This window comes from Dufourea novaeangliae, unplaced genomic scaffold (assembly GCF_001272555.1).
Source record: "Dufourea novaeangliae isolate 0120121106 unplaced genomic scaffold, ASM127255v1 scaffold343, whole genome shotgun sequence".
NCBI classification, from domain to species: Eukaryota; Metazoa; Arthropoda; class Insecta; order Hymenoptera; family Halictidae; genus Dufourea; species Dufourea novaeangliae.
Genome location: NW_015374236.1, coordinates 1029 through 15494, shown reverse-complemented (window position 1 = coordinate 15494; position 14466 = coordinate 1029). Strand labels below are relative to the sequence as shown.

General features: G+C 37.5%; 1 protein-coding gene across 1 annotated transcript; it reads left to right on the top strand.

Moving 5' to 3' along the window:
- The first annotated feature begins 7554 nt into the window (after positions 1-7554).
- On the top strand, positions 7555-13380 carry LOC107192413 (angiopoietin-4). The gene is made up of 9 exons (XM_015581657.1): positions 7555-7756; positions 8566-9098; positions 9375-9637; positions 10003-10336; positions 11963-12094; positions 12333-12520; positions 12753-12896; positions 12989-13113; positions 13289-13380. Exons 1-9 carry the CDS (start codon positions 7570-7572, stop codon positions 13378-13380), a joined length of 1998 nt encoding a protein of 665 aa, XP_015437143.1. The 5' UTR covers positions 7555-7569.
- Positions 13381-14466: the final 1086 nt, after the last annotated feature.

Sequence of the window (14466 nt, the reverse complement as noted above, 5' to 3'; positions counted from 1 at the left end):
TATAGATTATAGAATAGGCAATGTAGAAGAGGATATCAACTTCCGAGAAGTGTAGCCTGGTTTATTCGAATCACCAAATTTTCTTTGTTACCGTTAGGTACATTGAAATTTTTGTGAAACGTGCTCGTTGCAGCTCATTGGCTAAGATTTATGCGGTAGTACGGTAGGTAGAGATCTTTGATTTCAGCCTTTTCGACCTTCTCTTCTCACTTGTATTACTCTCGTCCGTTTCTCGTTATTCGCAATGTTAGACGGAAAAAAGGAGTAGGTTCAGACAAGAAGAAAGAAGGAGAACTGCAAGCAACGAAACAGAACGAATTCAAACGGATCGAATCGGATTTCAGATCAGATCCCCGCTGAAACATGGGGAAAGGACGGAAAGAGACCAGAATGGTTGTCGGTCGATCAGTGGGGAGAGGCGTAGGTACTCCTTCAGCGTGAACACGTATGTATGTACGTGAAAGTAACTCTTACAGTTCAGCTGGAATCGTATACTTGTCAGTGTTTTATGGTGTCGGTGATCCCGTCGTTCACAACAAAGTTAAGATACGGTGCGCGCAGCCGTAAGTATACCGTTGTGCATCTTGTCAAGAGAGGGACCAGCGACCAAGTGAAAAGTAACCAGAGCAAATCGAGATGATATTATAGAATCGTGAGTATGGCACGAGCCACGGGGTTTCCTGATCCGCACCGATAGAACGAACGTAACGCAAAGATCAGAGATCGAAGTTCGGACGGAGGCAGAGGCGAACGTTTCACAGGACTGCGTGTCCAATGTCCATGGGAGGATAGATCGGCTAACTGTGATTCTCGATTCATGTCACACATATATACCTATGTATATGTATAATATTTTTTTGTAGTTTCGTTTAGCAAAGGATAGCGTATAGACACACGTGACCCGACAATTCTAGTTTTTTTCCATGTCGGTGATCGTCCGCTTGTAAAACACGTCGCTTTACGTTCCTCGCACCGCCACCTGTCACCGTTTCACAAGGAATAGTTTTCCAAGAAAGTAACGTACGTTTCCTATTTTCACCAATCGGTTCGTTCGTTCGTTCGTTCGTTCGTTCGTTCGTTCGTTGTGTCCTTTCCCTTTCCGCAGGGTGTGAAAGCGCCGTCTCAAAGTTGTAACAGCAGTTACGATCAAAGAGGATAACCACACCAAGGATCAGTGTCTTATTCGTCAGAGTGATATGTACGAAGCTGCGGGATCAAGGGGTGTACGTATACGTGTGTATCTAACCGAACACAAAAAAGCGTGAGAAATCGGAAAATGTTTATATTTCTGCTGATAAAAAGAAAACGGAGAACCGTAATGTCGAAGAACGGAGGATCATAATAAGTTGCATGAAACGTCATTGTCTCTGTGCTCGAAGAACCATTCAACTTCTCGATCGATCTTTACGTTTTTCGCTATTCACAGGACACAGCTACATTTGAAATTAACTTTCGTTCAAGGAGCACTGAGAAGAAAGAAACATTGTTGGCAGCCGAACGTTAAGGAATAGAAGATTTAAAAGATATCTAATCACTGTTGGTTGTTTTTACGATCGTTACAATTGCATACATTAAACGTCATCGTGTGTGATTCGTGACACTTGGAATACTTGAAATTTTCAACGATCGAACAATTTCTACAGGTATTACAAGAAGTACATACCTACTACATCCGTGTACCGAAAATTGTTTTTCGTTTCGTGCACTCGTTTGTTTGTTTTTTATTTTCTGTGTATCGGTGATAAGTGGATGTTCCGCTCAAAGAGAAGAGGAATTTCTTGCACGTGAACGAACAGCTAATCGAACCCAAAGTGATCTTCATCGGAAGTGTCGGTACGTGTTATTAAAATCGCGCATCTTTATTCCGTTTTTTTTCTATTGTCTTCTTCTTCTCCTCTTCGACCTTTTTCTTCTTTTTCTTCTTGTTTCTCTTCGACAGCGTCGCTGTCGTCATTTCGCCACCATCTGCTTCCTTATCTGTCATATCCCTTTTTTTTCTCTTCGACTTCGACTTCGATTATGAGAGAGGCTGTAATCATTACCACGTGCCTGTTGGGTTTCGTGTTTGCTGGAAGTCCTAGACTGCCCAGGACCTCTGCCGACGAGCGTAACATCCGTAATGTCAGTAACAGTGGAAGCAACGTTAATGGAAACACGATGCCGGCACCAACTCGCAATCCCCAACGAAATAGGTGAGCTGGTATATGTACAAAATACGTGTATGTATGTATGTATGTATGTATGTATGTATGTATTATATACAGCAACCTGCTCCATACCTAACATTCCTTTACTTTTTTCCGTATTTCAAGGGAGTATTAAAGTTTGTGCTTAATCGGAAGTCAATTAACGAAATATTAATTCTGTAAGTCTGTCTTGTATGATATTTAGGAAACTGTCTACATATTTTCAATTCAGTGTGGATCATAGTTTACTTATGTAGCATAGGTGCTTTTATTATAATAATTTCATCGACAAATCGATCTGTTTGAAAAATCGAAAACGATTCTAGTCGTTCGATAAATCGATTAGATATTGCGTACGTATACAGTCTCGTGTCGCATGTTGATCACCAAATTATTCAAATGCAATTCCCTTATACAAACATATAACTGCGTGATTTCTTCGCGGTAAGCTTATATCCGAAATAAACGAGAATATCTCGAATCCTGTGATCGCATTATAATCGGAAAAAATTAAAGTAAGCATTTCCGCTATTGTGGCCAACAGGTTTGTACTCTCCTTTTTCTCGCTTTCTCTTTTCATCCTCCCGATTCGCATGGTATGTAGCAACGTACACCTACAATATACATATACCAACACTATAAATCCCTGTGTCATGTCGCACGGTTGTCTTGTGCTGTTGGTAGTGTCATACCGTTGGCTTGCCTTAGTTCCTTGCTTATATAATCTAACAATCTAACAAAACAGCGAAAGAGGCTTGTGTTTTTTTAACAGAAGGAAACCTTCTGTAGATGCCATTTAACACTTGACAATACAAAGAGCACAATTGTACGGATTACGTAACAGGATTCTAGTCGTATACTTTACTAAACAAACCGTTCAATACTCTTTCATATTTTATTTTGGGCTTACGATGCTTCTACAGTTCTCTCCTTTCTTGAACAAAATTTCATTCAACACCTAAGAATATCACAATTCCGAAAGGACTCTGTCTTTATAGAAACTCAATCTACTACATCGAAATAGTATGTATACTTACTATGGGTATTTAGAAGAAGTATGCGTGTACAAACACCTACTCTGGTAATTACTGTAACTACGTTCGGTCTGTGAAAATACTCTGTTTCAAGGTTCGGGAGGTCGTACATATATGTTAGCATAGTTGTAACCTCATTAGAACCTCTTCAACTTCTCCAAACACATACATAAGCAGGTAGGTATATGCATACATACTTTCGTCTTTGGTATACACTTCTTGTGAGCCCTCTGAATTCGCGGTGAAAACAAAAGAGCCATCATTATTTTGGTATCATATTTGTATTTTCGATTCGGTAAAAGCATTTATGATAACTAATTCTCTCTTGCTGACCTTATACATGTACATATGTACATATACATATAGATTTGTATTGTACATACATATGTAGACACCCGATCTCGTTGTATCATCTCTTTTCTCTTTTAGATTCTGTTCTTTCGTCCACCTGCACGAATAGCAACCAACTGTACACGTAGCGTTAGTTCTTTATGAAATTTCATATTAAAAAGAATTGTCTACAAATAAAATAAATTATCTTTCCATAAATTACTGCTTAAGAATCATTTTTTGGTTTTTATAGCGTTGCTTCGATTCGATTAACCCTTGGAAGACGGACCCGTGAAAGGCGAATAGAAGGCGGTAGTAAAATCGGGTCATTCATGACCTGTACCGAAATCTCGTATAGTATACATATTTAATAATAGTTACTGTGCAGAGACCGTACGTTTGCCGAATGTATGTGTGTGTATGTACCTACGCCTACGAACTGAACGGCTCGCGTTATCGCCTCTATCTCACTCTATCTGGATTCTGGATGTGTTTCCTTCGCGTTCTTCGTCACGCGATAGATTTATGGATGTGTTCGACTTAATGACAATTCGTATGACTCTGGCTGGAGGTGGTCCAGCTAATTTGATTCAGCGGTAACTTACGATCTCTGCATACTTAGCAGGTAAATACTTACCTACGTAGATATATTTCATCGAAATTCGTAGCTTATATGTATTTCAGCGTAGCCTTAACGGCTGAACGTCTGAATCTCGAGTGACGCGCGTTCCTCATTCGAGGGTTAATAGTTAATACACATTTAAATTGACATTTTTCAAGTTCCTTCACACTCTAAACGTTCCTTATTTGTACACCTGAACGTTTTCTGTGAAATTTAATTACCCCAATTCGAGTATCGTACACATTCCCGATTATGTATAGATAAGCTCCTACGTCAATTTTCAATATCAAAAACAATTAATTGCTTTTACAACCGTGTCATTCTTCTATTAACAAAAAATACTTTTTCTCGAGTCTCTTCTACATAACATCAAGGTCAGGCAATTGTCGATAGAAAATTTTGTCGTTATTTTTTTGTGTAAATCGGGTAGTACTCTTACTACTAAGTATGTTGTAAGCTTTCTCTACTGTATCCTATTAATCTTGATTATAAACGCTATACATATACATATGTACGTACATATTGTACTACCAAGGAAGAGTCTGTGGCGAGCTTAAGAATATACGCGAAAGCGTTTCGTTTTCCTTCGCTTCGTTTTAATGTTCATTAAATTTCAGTTACGGGAATAATTTGTTTCTGCTTTCGCCCCCCCCCCCTCTTTCTCACTCTCCTTTCTCCCACCGTATTCCTTTTCATCACACCCCACCCTCTGTCTTTCTCATTCTTTCTCACGCGCGCGTACCTTACAAAAATGAAAGGGTTCGAGAACTTTTTCCTTTCACCTTATTCTCGACTATGTATGTATATAGATTACATTCAGCCGTGCACTTTTGAGTAAACTTGTACTTATAACACGCATATGTGCATATCTACTCACAATACTCACGTAAACATACTTACGTACAACACTATACACTATAGACTATAGACTATAGACAGTATAGACCGCTTTCTCTGAAAACCAACTATATTTTCAAAGAATATAGCATTTTTCTGTGCTTTAAAACGTAACGGAACAGATTAGATTATTCGTTGTTCCGGCCGGTTCTTATTGATAGAAGAAAGCAAGATTTATTTTCTGTCCAGGAAAAATTAAGCTTTCGCATTGAAAATTGAAAAAAAATTATTCAAAGTGCGTCTCACAAGTATGATTCTTTTCATTCGGTTCGATCTTAATTAGTCATGTAAAGTCTGAAATAATTGTGACGGGTAAATGTTTATTCGATCGTTCTAATATACATTGTACATACGTACATAAGTACATATGTGTATTGTATGTACTTTTCTTTCTTTTTTCCGTTCTTCAGCTTTTTAGACAGGTTTCTGGAACAATGAGTAATATATCTCTTCGAAACGTCGCCTTTGATTTTCAGTACCGAAGGAAACGCCGACATGTCTTATGTTATTCATAAGCGAAGTCAGCAGACGGTTTAACATATTTTCTTGTAGTATGTGCATCCTTCGAAAGAAGGACAGAAAGGGAACGGAAAGAGAACCGATTGGATCACAAGGATAGAACGACGTCACTAGTGGGGTACTGGTTCTCCTTTGGTTGCGTAACAAATCCGAGCTCTAGTTATGACAATGCGATTGCACAAGCCCTACCAGATTCCTCGGAAGAAACGAAGGAACGGTAATCAGAACATTCTTCCATCTGATCTATAAACTGCCTAGAAAATAATCCGGTAAAGCAAAGGGAAGAAGAATTTAATAAACGTACTGGCCGAATCGAAGTTCGATGATGTACCAAGTTTACATGTTCCTTACACAAAGAACGAAAGCTTTTTTACATACATATACATATGTAGATATATTGTTAAACGAGTTTTCCTATGGTTTGTCGGTCGTACTATTACTCCGTCCTTACAATTTGTTGCTTCTCTTTTCACTTGAGTTCTCATGATTAAGTAAATATGTACATACATACATACCTACATATTTCCGGTCGCGGGATGTCATATATTGTAGATATGTACATATTACTACATATACTGTAAAAAATTTAGCCTCCACGTTTTCGCTGTCAGTCCCTAGTTCTCATTCTATCGATTTCTGACACATTTTCTGCAAGCACAGTTCCGACATTGGTACTGGACTAATAGTAATCCCCTATGTATTCTGAACAACTTGTGACTTAACGAATCTCAGCCGACTTTAAAGTAGCCAGTATAGATAGATTAATCGTAACTGGGTTAATATTACGCAAGCATACTTGCAACTAGATTTCCATTGATACTTACTTGATTGGCCTTCCGAATATCTCATCGTGATCCTAATTACACGGAATTTCGTATCCAATTCCCTGAATACGGTGGTATAAGTATGTGTGTTTATTTTATTTCTGTTAAATGATTGCTAACAATTTTTTGCGGAAGTTGAGGAACGATAGCAAACACAGATATGCACTGGAAACTATACATATACATACATACCTATATCTATATAAATATACCTAGTTTCATTTATAAAGACGGAAGTAGTCAATGAAATGGAACATTCTAGGTCAGCTACCAAATGGTCTCGCAGTCACAAGAACGTATGTATAAAGTATCCTTATCCACGAATTCGATGCTGAGCTTTTATTTCTTATGTACCTATTCATCTACAAACTATACCGTAATTCGACCTTGGTTTATTACTCTTACTTGAATAATAGTTACGTAACAGCCCGGGAACAGTTAATTCTTAAATCCAATTCCAACTAAATAGGTATGCAATAATATACATATATAACTCTAAAGCAATATATATATTGTAAATATAAGTGTGTGTGTGTGTATAGACACATATATACACGCGCACACATGCACCCACACACACACACACACACACACACAGTGACATTACAGACAATTTTCGATGGTAGGATACATATATACATATGTATATCGGAGATTTATGATTCGAAAGGACTATGGTAAATACATAAAAGTACCATTGACCTGTCCGCAAATCGATTTCGTAAAATTCAAGATACGCTTGCAGCTTACGTTGTAGCAGGAGAAAGGATACAACTATCCAAGTTGTTGCACTATTCTCAACTCGTAGATAGGATAATGACACAAATACACATTTTCGTCGTATTAAAATGAATATCGATAAAACGATCGTAAGATAACATTAACGCGTATTTATACATATATAGGAACAATTATTGTACTTCAAGACACTGCCATCGCTAGCTCATAATTTCTCTTTAGTTTAGTATAATAGTGTACTGTAATATTGTGCAAACATGAAAAAAAACTTTTCAAATCGTAATCTATTTGCTATTTTTTCATTTGAAAAAAATTTTTTCAGGGAGCAGTACCTCTTCAATGTTTTCGAGGTAATAGTTTCGACATTAGAATCGAAATTGCAACGAATCGAAAATCTGGACAAAGCAGTAGAACATCTAATGAGAAGAGTGGAAGCTCTAGATTCTCGTGTGAATGACAATATCGATAAAACTGATGCCGTGATTACAAAACTTCGGACATTGGACTTAAAATTGTTTAATTCCCAATCGACGCTTTTGCCAACCGAACACATTGTCTATGCAGCCAGAACGTCAAACAATAAAAATGATAATGAAACCAGAGGCGGTACGTATCTATGTACGTATTTTTGCGTACGTATCATTCAAATCACTGAAAGTACAATAACTAGATTCTCGAGTCAAAGGAACCTTTTCATGATCTGCATACAGTTCTGTCAATCAGCAAAAAGTGATATCCCGTGAACAATTTGTATGGTGGACACATACGTATGTACATATGTATATCTGAACTGGAACGGATCTCTGTTCCGTAGACCGATCGATTCGTATTAGCTCTGTCTGTTTACATATTTTAGTCCGTTTTGATCATTTAAAACATATATAACTGTGTACATGTGTACGTATTATGTTGTGTCTAGATGTGCGCGCACACATTTTCCGACTACAATTTTTCTTGTATGTACATATGTACCTAACACTTTAGAACCTACACGTATAATAATTGTTGCGTCCAAGACGTGGCGATAGTTGAACTGCAATTTTCTTGTTACATGTTTGCTAATCATTATACATTTGCAAATGTCTTTGATGTAACATTCTATTAGCAATTTAATCGCTGTTATTGCATAATATAAAACAATAAACGTAGCTCGTTCTCGTGGATTTATGAATTTGCTTGAACGCACAGAAAAATATGCGATGATAGTACGTACCAAGTACCAAGTACCTACCTAAATACCTAACGTACATATATGTATGTATGTATGTATGTATGTATGTATGTATGTATGTATGTATGTATGTATGTCTGTATGTATGTATGTATGTATGTGTGTATGTACATATACATATATTCGTCACCTCGTTTCTGTGTCTTTTTGTTTATCATATTCGCATTTTTTGTTTATGAAATAGTTCGCACGACACAAACGATTCACCGAGATCCATCATCATCGTCCGAAGCTTTAGGCGAGAAACTACTGTCACTCGATCAAAAGGTTTCCGATATCGATAGCAAACTCATCGATTTAAAAAATCAACTGGATAATAACCTTTTACAAAACGACGACATAAATGCTGAAGCAAGCGAAAAGAAACCAGTTAGCATGAGTATAATTGAAATCACGAAAGCGATGAGCAATGAAGTGATAAATCACATAACGATCGAGATAGAGAATCTAAGGCAGACCACCGGTAATATGGATAGGAAGTTACAGTTCCACATGAATTTGGTCTCTGATCACTTGGAAGGCGTTTACAACATGATGACGGATGTGCACGATGCGATAATTTTGAGGGGAAATACAAATGACCAGCGGATGTTCAACATTACGACGACAACAACGGAAACACCACCACCGAAGCAAAGTAAGATCGATCGACTCGTCGAACAGATGTATCCTATGTTGACCGTTTCCGAAAAGATGGACGAAGTTTGGAACGTCGTGGTAAGCCGACAAATCGATCATCGAAACGACGCGAGTTCCACATTAGGCACGATTTAATTTCATTTCGATACGTTTCTCTTCGATATCTACAAGCAACCAAATTATAAACTGCTAACAAACGTGAATAAACATGACGTCTATGTGGACAATAAATTCAATTTTAATTAACTTGTATCGTGCACCTAACTTATACTCATCATAGTATTTCGAACGACTGTAATCTTAGGAATTGGTATGCTACAATTTCTCTGATCGTATATGTGAACATTTCAACAGGTTGGCACCAAAAGCTCTGTTGACGATCTTCTGCCAAAGTCGGAAGAGTTACTTACGCATACGCAAAGACAGGAGAGAGCAATAAATGAAATTCATGCAGATTTAAGGTCAAAAACGAACAAGATTATCGAAAACTTGGAAGGTGTTGAGAATAGATTGAGGAAACAGGAGGACGACGTTGCTACACTTGCTCAACGTCCAATACCGGCTGAACTGTTACTCGATCCCACTATTGATCGTCTCGTCGAATACGATTCGAGTAGGTTAGTTTCTTCTTAGCAATTTCTTTCTATTTACACGTTTATGTTCTAGGCATTGTGTATTGGCCGTTGAGAGACAAACAAAAAGCAATTGATCATTTCTACTACTCGTAAAAAACGTAGAGATATCTGTTCGATTTAAGGCCAATTCCTAATACATATGCATACACATGTATGTATATTGTATACAATACGTGTGTTGCAAGTCGAATATTCCTCCCTGAGTCTCCTTTTCGTCACTACACGACCTATGCTCGCGCTCGCTTCTCGCGTGATCCCTTTAATTCGAACGGACGAAGAAAATAAATAAACAAAATTAAATCTTTTACATTCAACGGTTTCAACGTATAATCTTATTCTTTGTTTAGATACGTTGGATTGTCCGAAGATGTTACAACGGAGACAACCGTTTCATCGGTAACGCCAACTACCGTCGTTTCATCGGTGTCTATGTCGATGTCCTCATCGACTTCGTCTAATCTGATACCGACCAACAATCTCGGCAACTCTACCAGTAATATCAATGGTTCCAACAACATCTACAATTCGACCACGGCATCTGGCAGCATATCGATACCTTCGAGTTCACAAAGGTCTTCGACCAAAAGTCGTGGCGTTATATTTCCAAGTGTCAAAAATAAACCAAGCCCAGCGAATTCGACCTTTACCACGGATGCATTTCTTAGTTACAAGGACGTCAAGGTAAACGAGGTCGCAATCAAGATCTTACATATTCCTTTGTTATTCATGTGAACGAATTACCCTATACTACTTAGTACTACTTAGGCATACTAACGGCAAAAACAGAAACACGTGAACAATACATACAATAATATTGTAGTATTTGCTTTGTTTCGTTGTGTTTCGTTCCCTCTGATGAACAAAAAAAAAACATTCACGATTCATTCCCCTTTTCTTGTATATTCTTATACGAAATAAGCGGACGAAAAATGTCTACATCACGAATTTATTAAAAACAACGCACATAAAGCTCCGGCTGGATGATATTGTACTTGCCGTTTACGTTAGACGGCATGTGACTTGAACAACGACAATCAGTTTCTCCAAGTACACACGTACATATGTATATGTATATGTATACGTATATGTATATATTTATATGTATGTATTGTACATATATGTACGTATAATCTGTGTACACGTTCCGTGTCGTCGACAAGGAAGGTGGAACACCTCACGCTTGAAAATCGATTATGCAATGAACCGATTACCTTTACGGACGCTTTCATTTAAACGTAGACGTAGGCACGACCTACAGTTACTCGTAATCGCGCGTCTCGACAATTTTAAACTGCGACGTGAAAGTCGCTACACTGGATTTACCCGTTTCGTGTTCTTAAACTCTTAAACGGTCGATTCAAATAATCAAAAATCATCGTATCGATACGTACATACGTATGTATGTATGTATTTATGTATTGTACATGTATACCTCTTGGTTCAAGCATCGTGTCGCATGTACCGTATTTTTCATTCTATTTCTTTCGTATACGAATATAAAGGGGTAGTTCGTATTAATAGTTTCATACTAAACTTGGTTCTCAATGAACTTTGAAAAAAATGGAACGTGTATTTCGGAGTTTTTGGTTCACCATTGGAATTTCTTCAGTTTACGTACAGTCTGTGCGAACAGCAGAAGAATATAATGTTAGAGAAAGTAAAAGTTTCTTCCGAGATCCGCCTGAATGATCGGAGTTTGAACGTTTACCAGCTGCCACGACTAGTTATGGTCAGTTACGATTGGTAACTATGACTATGTAGGTACGATCGGTCACAGCACTGTGTCATGTTTTCGTTCGATTCCAATATTTTACACGTTCGAATCAGCAGGACACGGTGGTAATAGGGATTTAGAGGAACGCGATGTGCCACGTAATTGAAAATTAGGAACTGTGACGCAAGTCTTTGAACAGTGCAGTGTGGAATGAAGTGACCTGCAATCTCTAAACGGTAGATTATACATATGTGTATAATACGCCTCGAGTGATCCTATCTTTGCACATGTAAACAATTAATGCCACAACAGAAACAGCTGCGATTTTCATTCGGTTAAATATTCTTCGAAAGCAGAATAATGTCAAATCTATATATGTATACATGTACATATACATATGTATAAGCCATACACGATGAGGCGGCCTCAGAGACGGTCGCATGATTGTCAGTAGATAGAAAAAGACAGAGAATCAATTGTCTTTTTCTGCCCATTGATTCTCATGAGACCATCTCTGAGGTCGTCTCGTCGTATATAGCCTGCTTTAAAATTTCGAAATATTACTATACGTATGTATGTGTAAATTTTTACAGGGTTACTCGTGTGTTGATTTGTTAAACGCTGGCATGAGAGACAGCGGGGTTTATTACCTTCAAATACGCGGTACAACTTACTGGTTCCTCAAAGTTTATTGCGAACAAGACATCGCCGATGGAGGTTGGACGGTAAGAAGAAGTTTCCGTATAAAAATATACCATACTGTATATACATACATACATACATACATACATACATACATACATACATACATACATACATACATACATACATACATACATACATACATACATATGATATATCCTAAAATCAACAGTTTCCCGTATCGATAGATACAGAGCAGGTACATACATACATTGCACGTATACGTTTACCCATTCAACATGCTTGTGCATACATATGTAGGTTATTCAGAGAAGAGACGATTTTGGAGAGCCGAGAGAAAACTTCAACCGAGATTGGGCTGACTACAAGAACGGGTTCGGCGATCCAGCCAGAGAATTTTGGCTTGGGAATGAGAATATATACATGTTGACGAACAACGAAGATTACACGCTCAGAGTGGAACTCGAAGATTTTGAGGGGAACAAAAGGTAATAATAAAAATAAACCTTGACATTTCCTGTTTTCATTCTTTTAAAAGAATAAGATTGAGCATTTGAACGTATTCGTGATTTGCTATTAATTAGCAGCTAAAATTGGAGTATACTTTATAATACCTTATTATAAGCAATAATAAATCCTCCGTTTTTTCGTTTTCGAGCATTCTCGGTAACGTTACAAATACTTTTTACCAACTACATACATACATGTTTTACTACCTAGGTACGCGCAGTATTCGCATTTTAAAATCTACTCAGAAGCAGAGTATTATAAGTTAGAGATCGATGGCTACGATGGAAATGCAGGCGATTCTTTAAATGATCCTTGGTACGGTTCGAACAATAGCCCGTTCTCGACGTACAATAGGTAGGCGGCATATTATAATATTCTGCTTAATAGAAGTATGCATCTCTTCACTCGTACCTTATTGTCATCATTACAATCCGTTGATTTTACAGAGACAACGATAGGTCATCTTTGAACTGCGCTTCCATGCTAAAGGGTGGTTGGTGGTGGAAATCCTGCGGGCGCGGATTAAATGGCCTTTATATAAACGATCCTCAAGACGTGACCGCCCGACAAGGTACATTATATGTACATACATAAATACATTCCGTATATGATATTTACATAGTTTCATTTTCTGTGTGCGTCAGGTATTTGAACAAAAAAGAGATACAGCATATTGATTCGAGTGAGCGTCGTATTTACTCTACACTCTACAGTAATAAAGAATATCTCTCTTCTTTGATTCCCAGGTATCGTGTGGTTTCGTTGGAGAGGTTGGGATTACACGTTAAAACGAGCCACGATGATGATCAAACCAAAAGGACCGTCGGCAGCGGCTTAGGCCAACAAAAATTTGTTAGAGGAAAAAAATATATTACAAAAGGTTCTAGGAATTGCGTTACGTTTAGTGCTTCGTACAGGTAGCGCGATTCGCCGTGATTACCAAATATATAAAAAATTTTTGAAACGCCAAACAATTTCTCGGAGAACCTTGGAATTCTCTTACAGTTATTCCGCCTCGACATGATTTCGTTTGGAATTTCATAGTTGATAGATATTTATTTTCGTCGAATTACCGAAGATACTTTTGTCGAAATAAACTTTAAAAGGTACTTAAATACAGATATTGATCGTGTAATAATGTCATTTCGATCGTTGAAACATTTAAAGACAAAATAAAAACCGACATAATTAATGGGTGTATAATATCAAAGTACGTATCGTTTTTACGCGAATTAAATACGCGATCACTCATGATCATTAAATTTATTTTTACAGATTCACTGTTGTCTAACTTTGATGTCGATTGTAAAAGAACGTACGAATGTCGGTGTAGTTGAAAATTGTTAGAAAATGTAAGACATTAAAAATTTCATGCTACGTTTATACAGCAATGTCAAGGTGCTTATGAGTACCTGGTTATCACATTAATGCAATTCAGAAGCCTAGTAGTATACGTACTTTGTGCTAATTATGAACGAGAAAGAACAATTAGTACGTTTTGACATGCTAAAGGTATCAAAATTGGGACATCGTAAGTAATGGATAGAAGTATGTATGTATGTACATAGTGAAAACTTACCATTGTATACCCGTGACTTAAAGTTTAAATGTTACGAGTTCGCGATTTTGCGAGAGTGTTAGATTTATGTAAATTGATTCGCGATACACGAGGTTTAACAGAGTTCCGTTTGTTCTGTAGACTATCCCGAAGTACAATCGCCACCTGTACACTTCTCTAAGAGTTTTAGAAAAAAGGCATGTCAACCACCTCAAATACATATGTATACCAGAATAAGGTTATGAGGTACAAAGATGAGAGCGTGGTTATTGTTAATCTCATCTACAAGTTTTAGTTTCAAGTACGGCATGTTGTTATTCACAAAATTAAAATTAATCCGATTTACAACGAGATTCGTCTGTAATT

Coding starts and splice junctions, on each gene's coding strand:
- LOC107192413 (XM_015581657.1), top strand. CDS start 7,570: ATGAGAAGAGTGGAAGCTCTAGATTCTCGTGTGAATGACAATATCGAT. Junction 12,521..12,752: donor GATTTTGAGGGGAACAAAAG/GTAATAATAAAA, acceptor TTTACTACCTAG/GTACGCGCAGTATTCGCATT. Junction 12,897..12,988: donor CCGTTCTCGACGTACAATAG/GTAGGCGGCATA, acceptor TTGATTTTACAG/AGACAACGATAGGTCATCTT.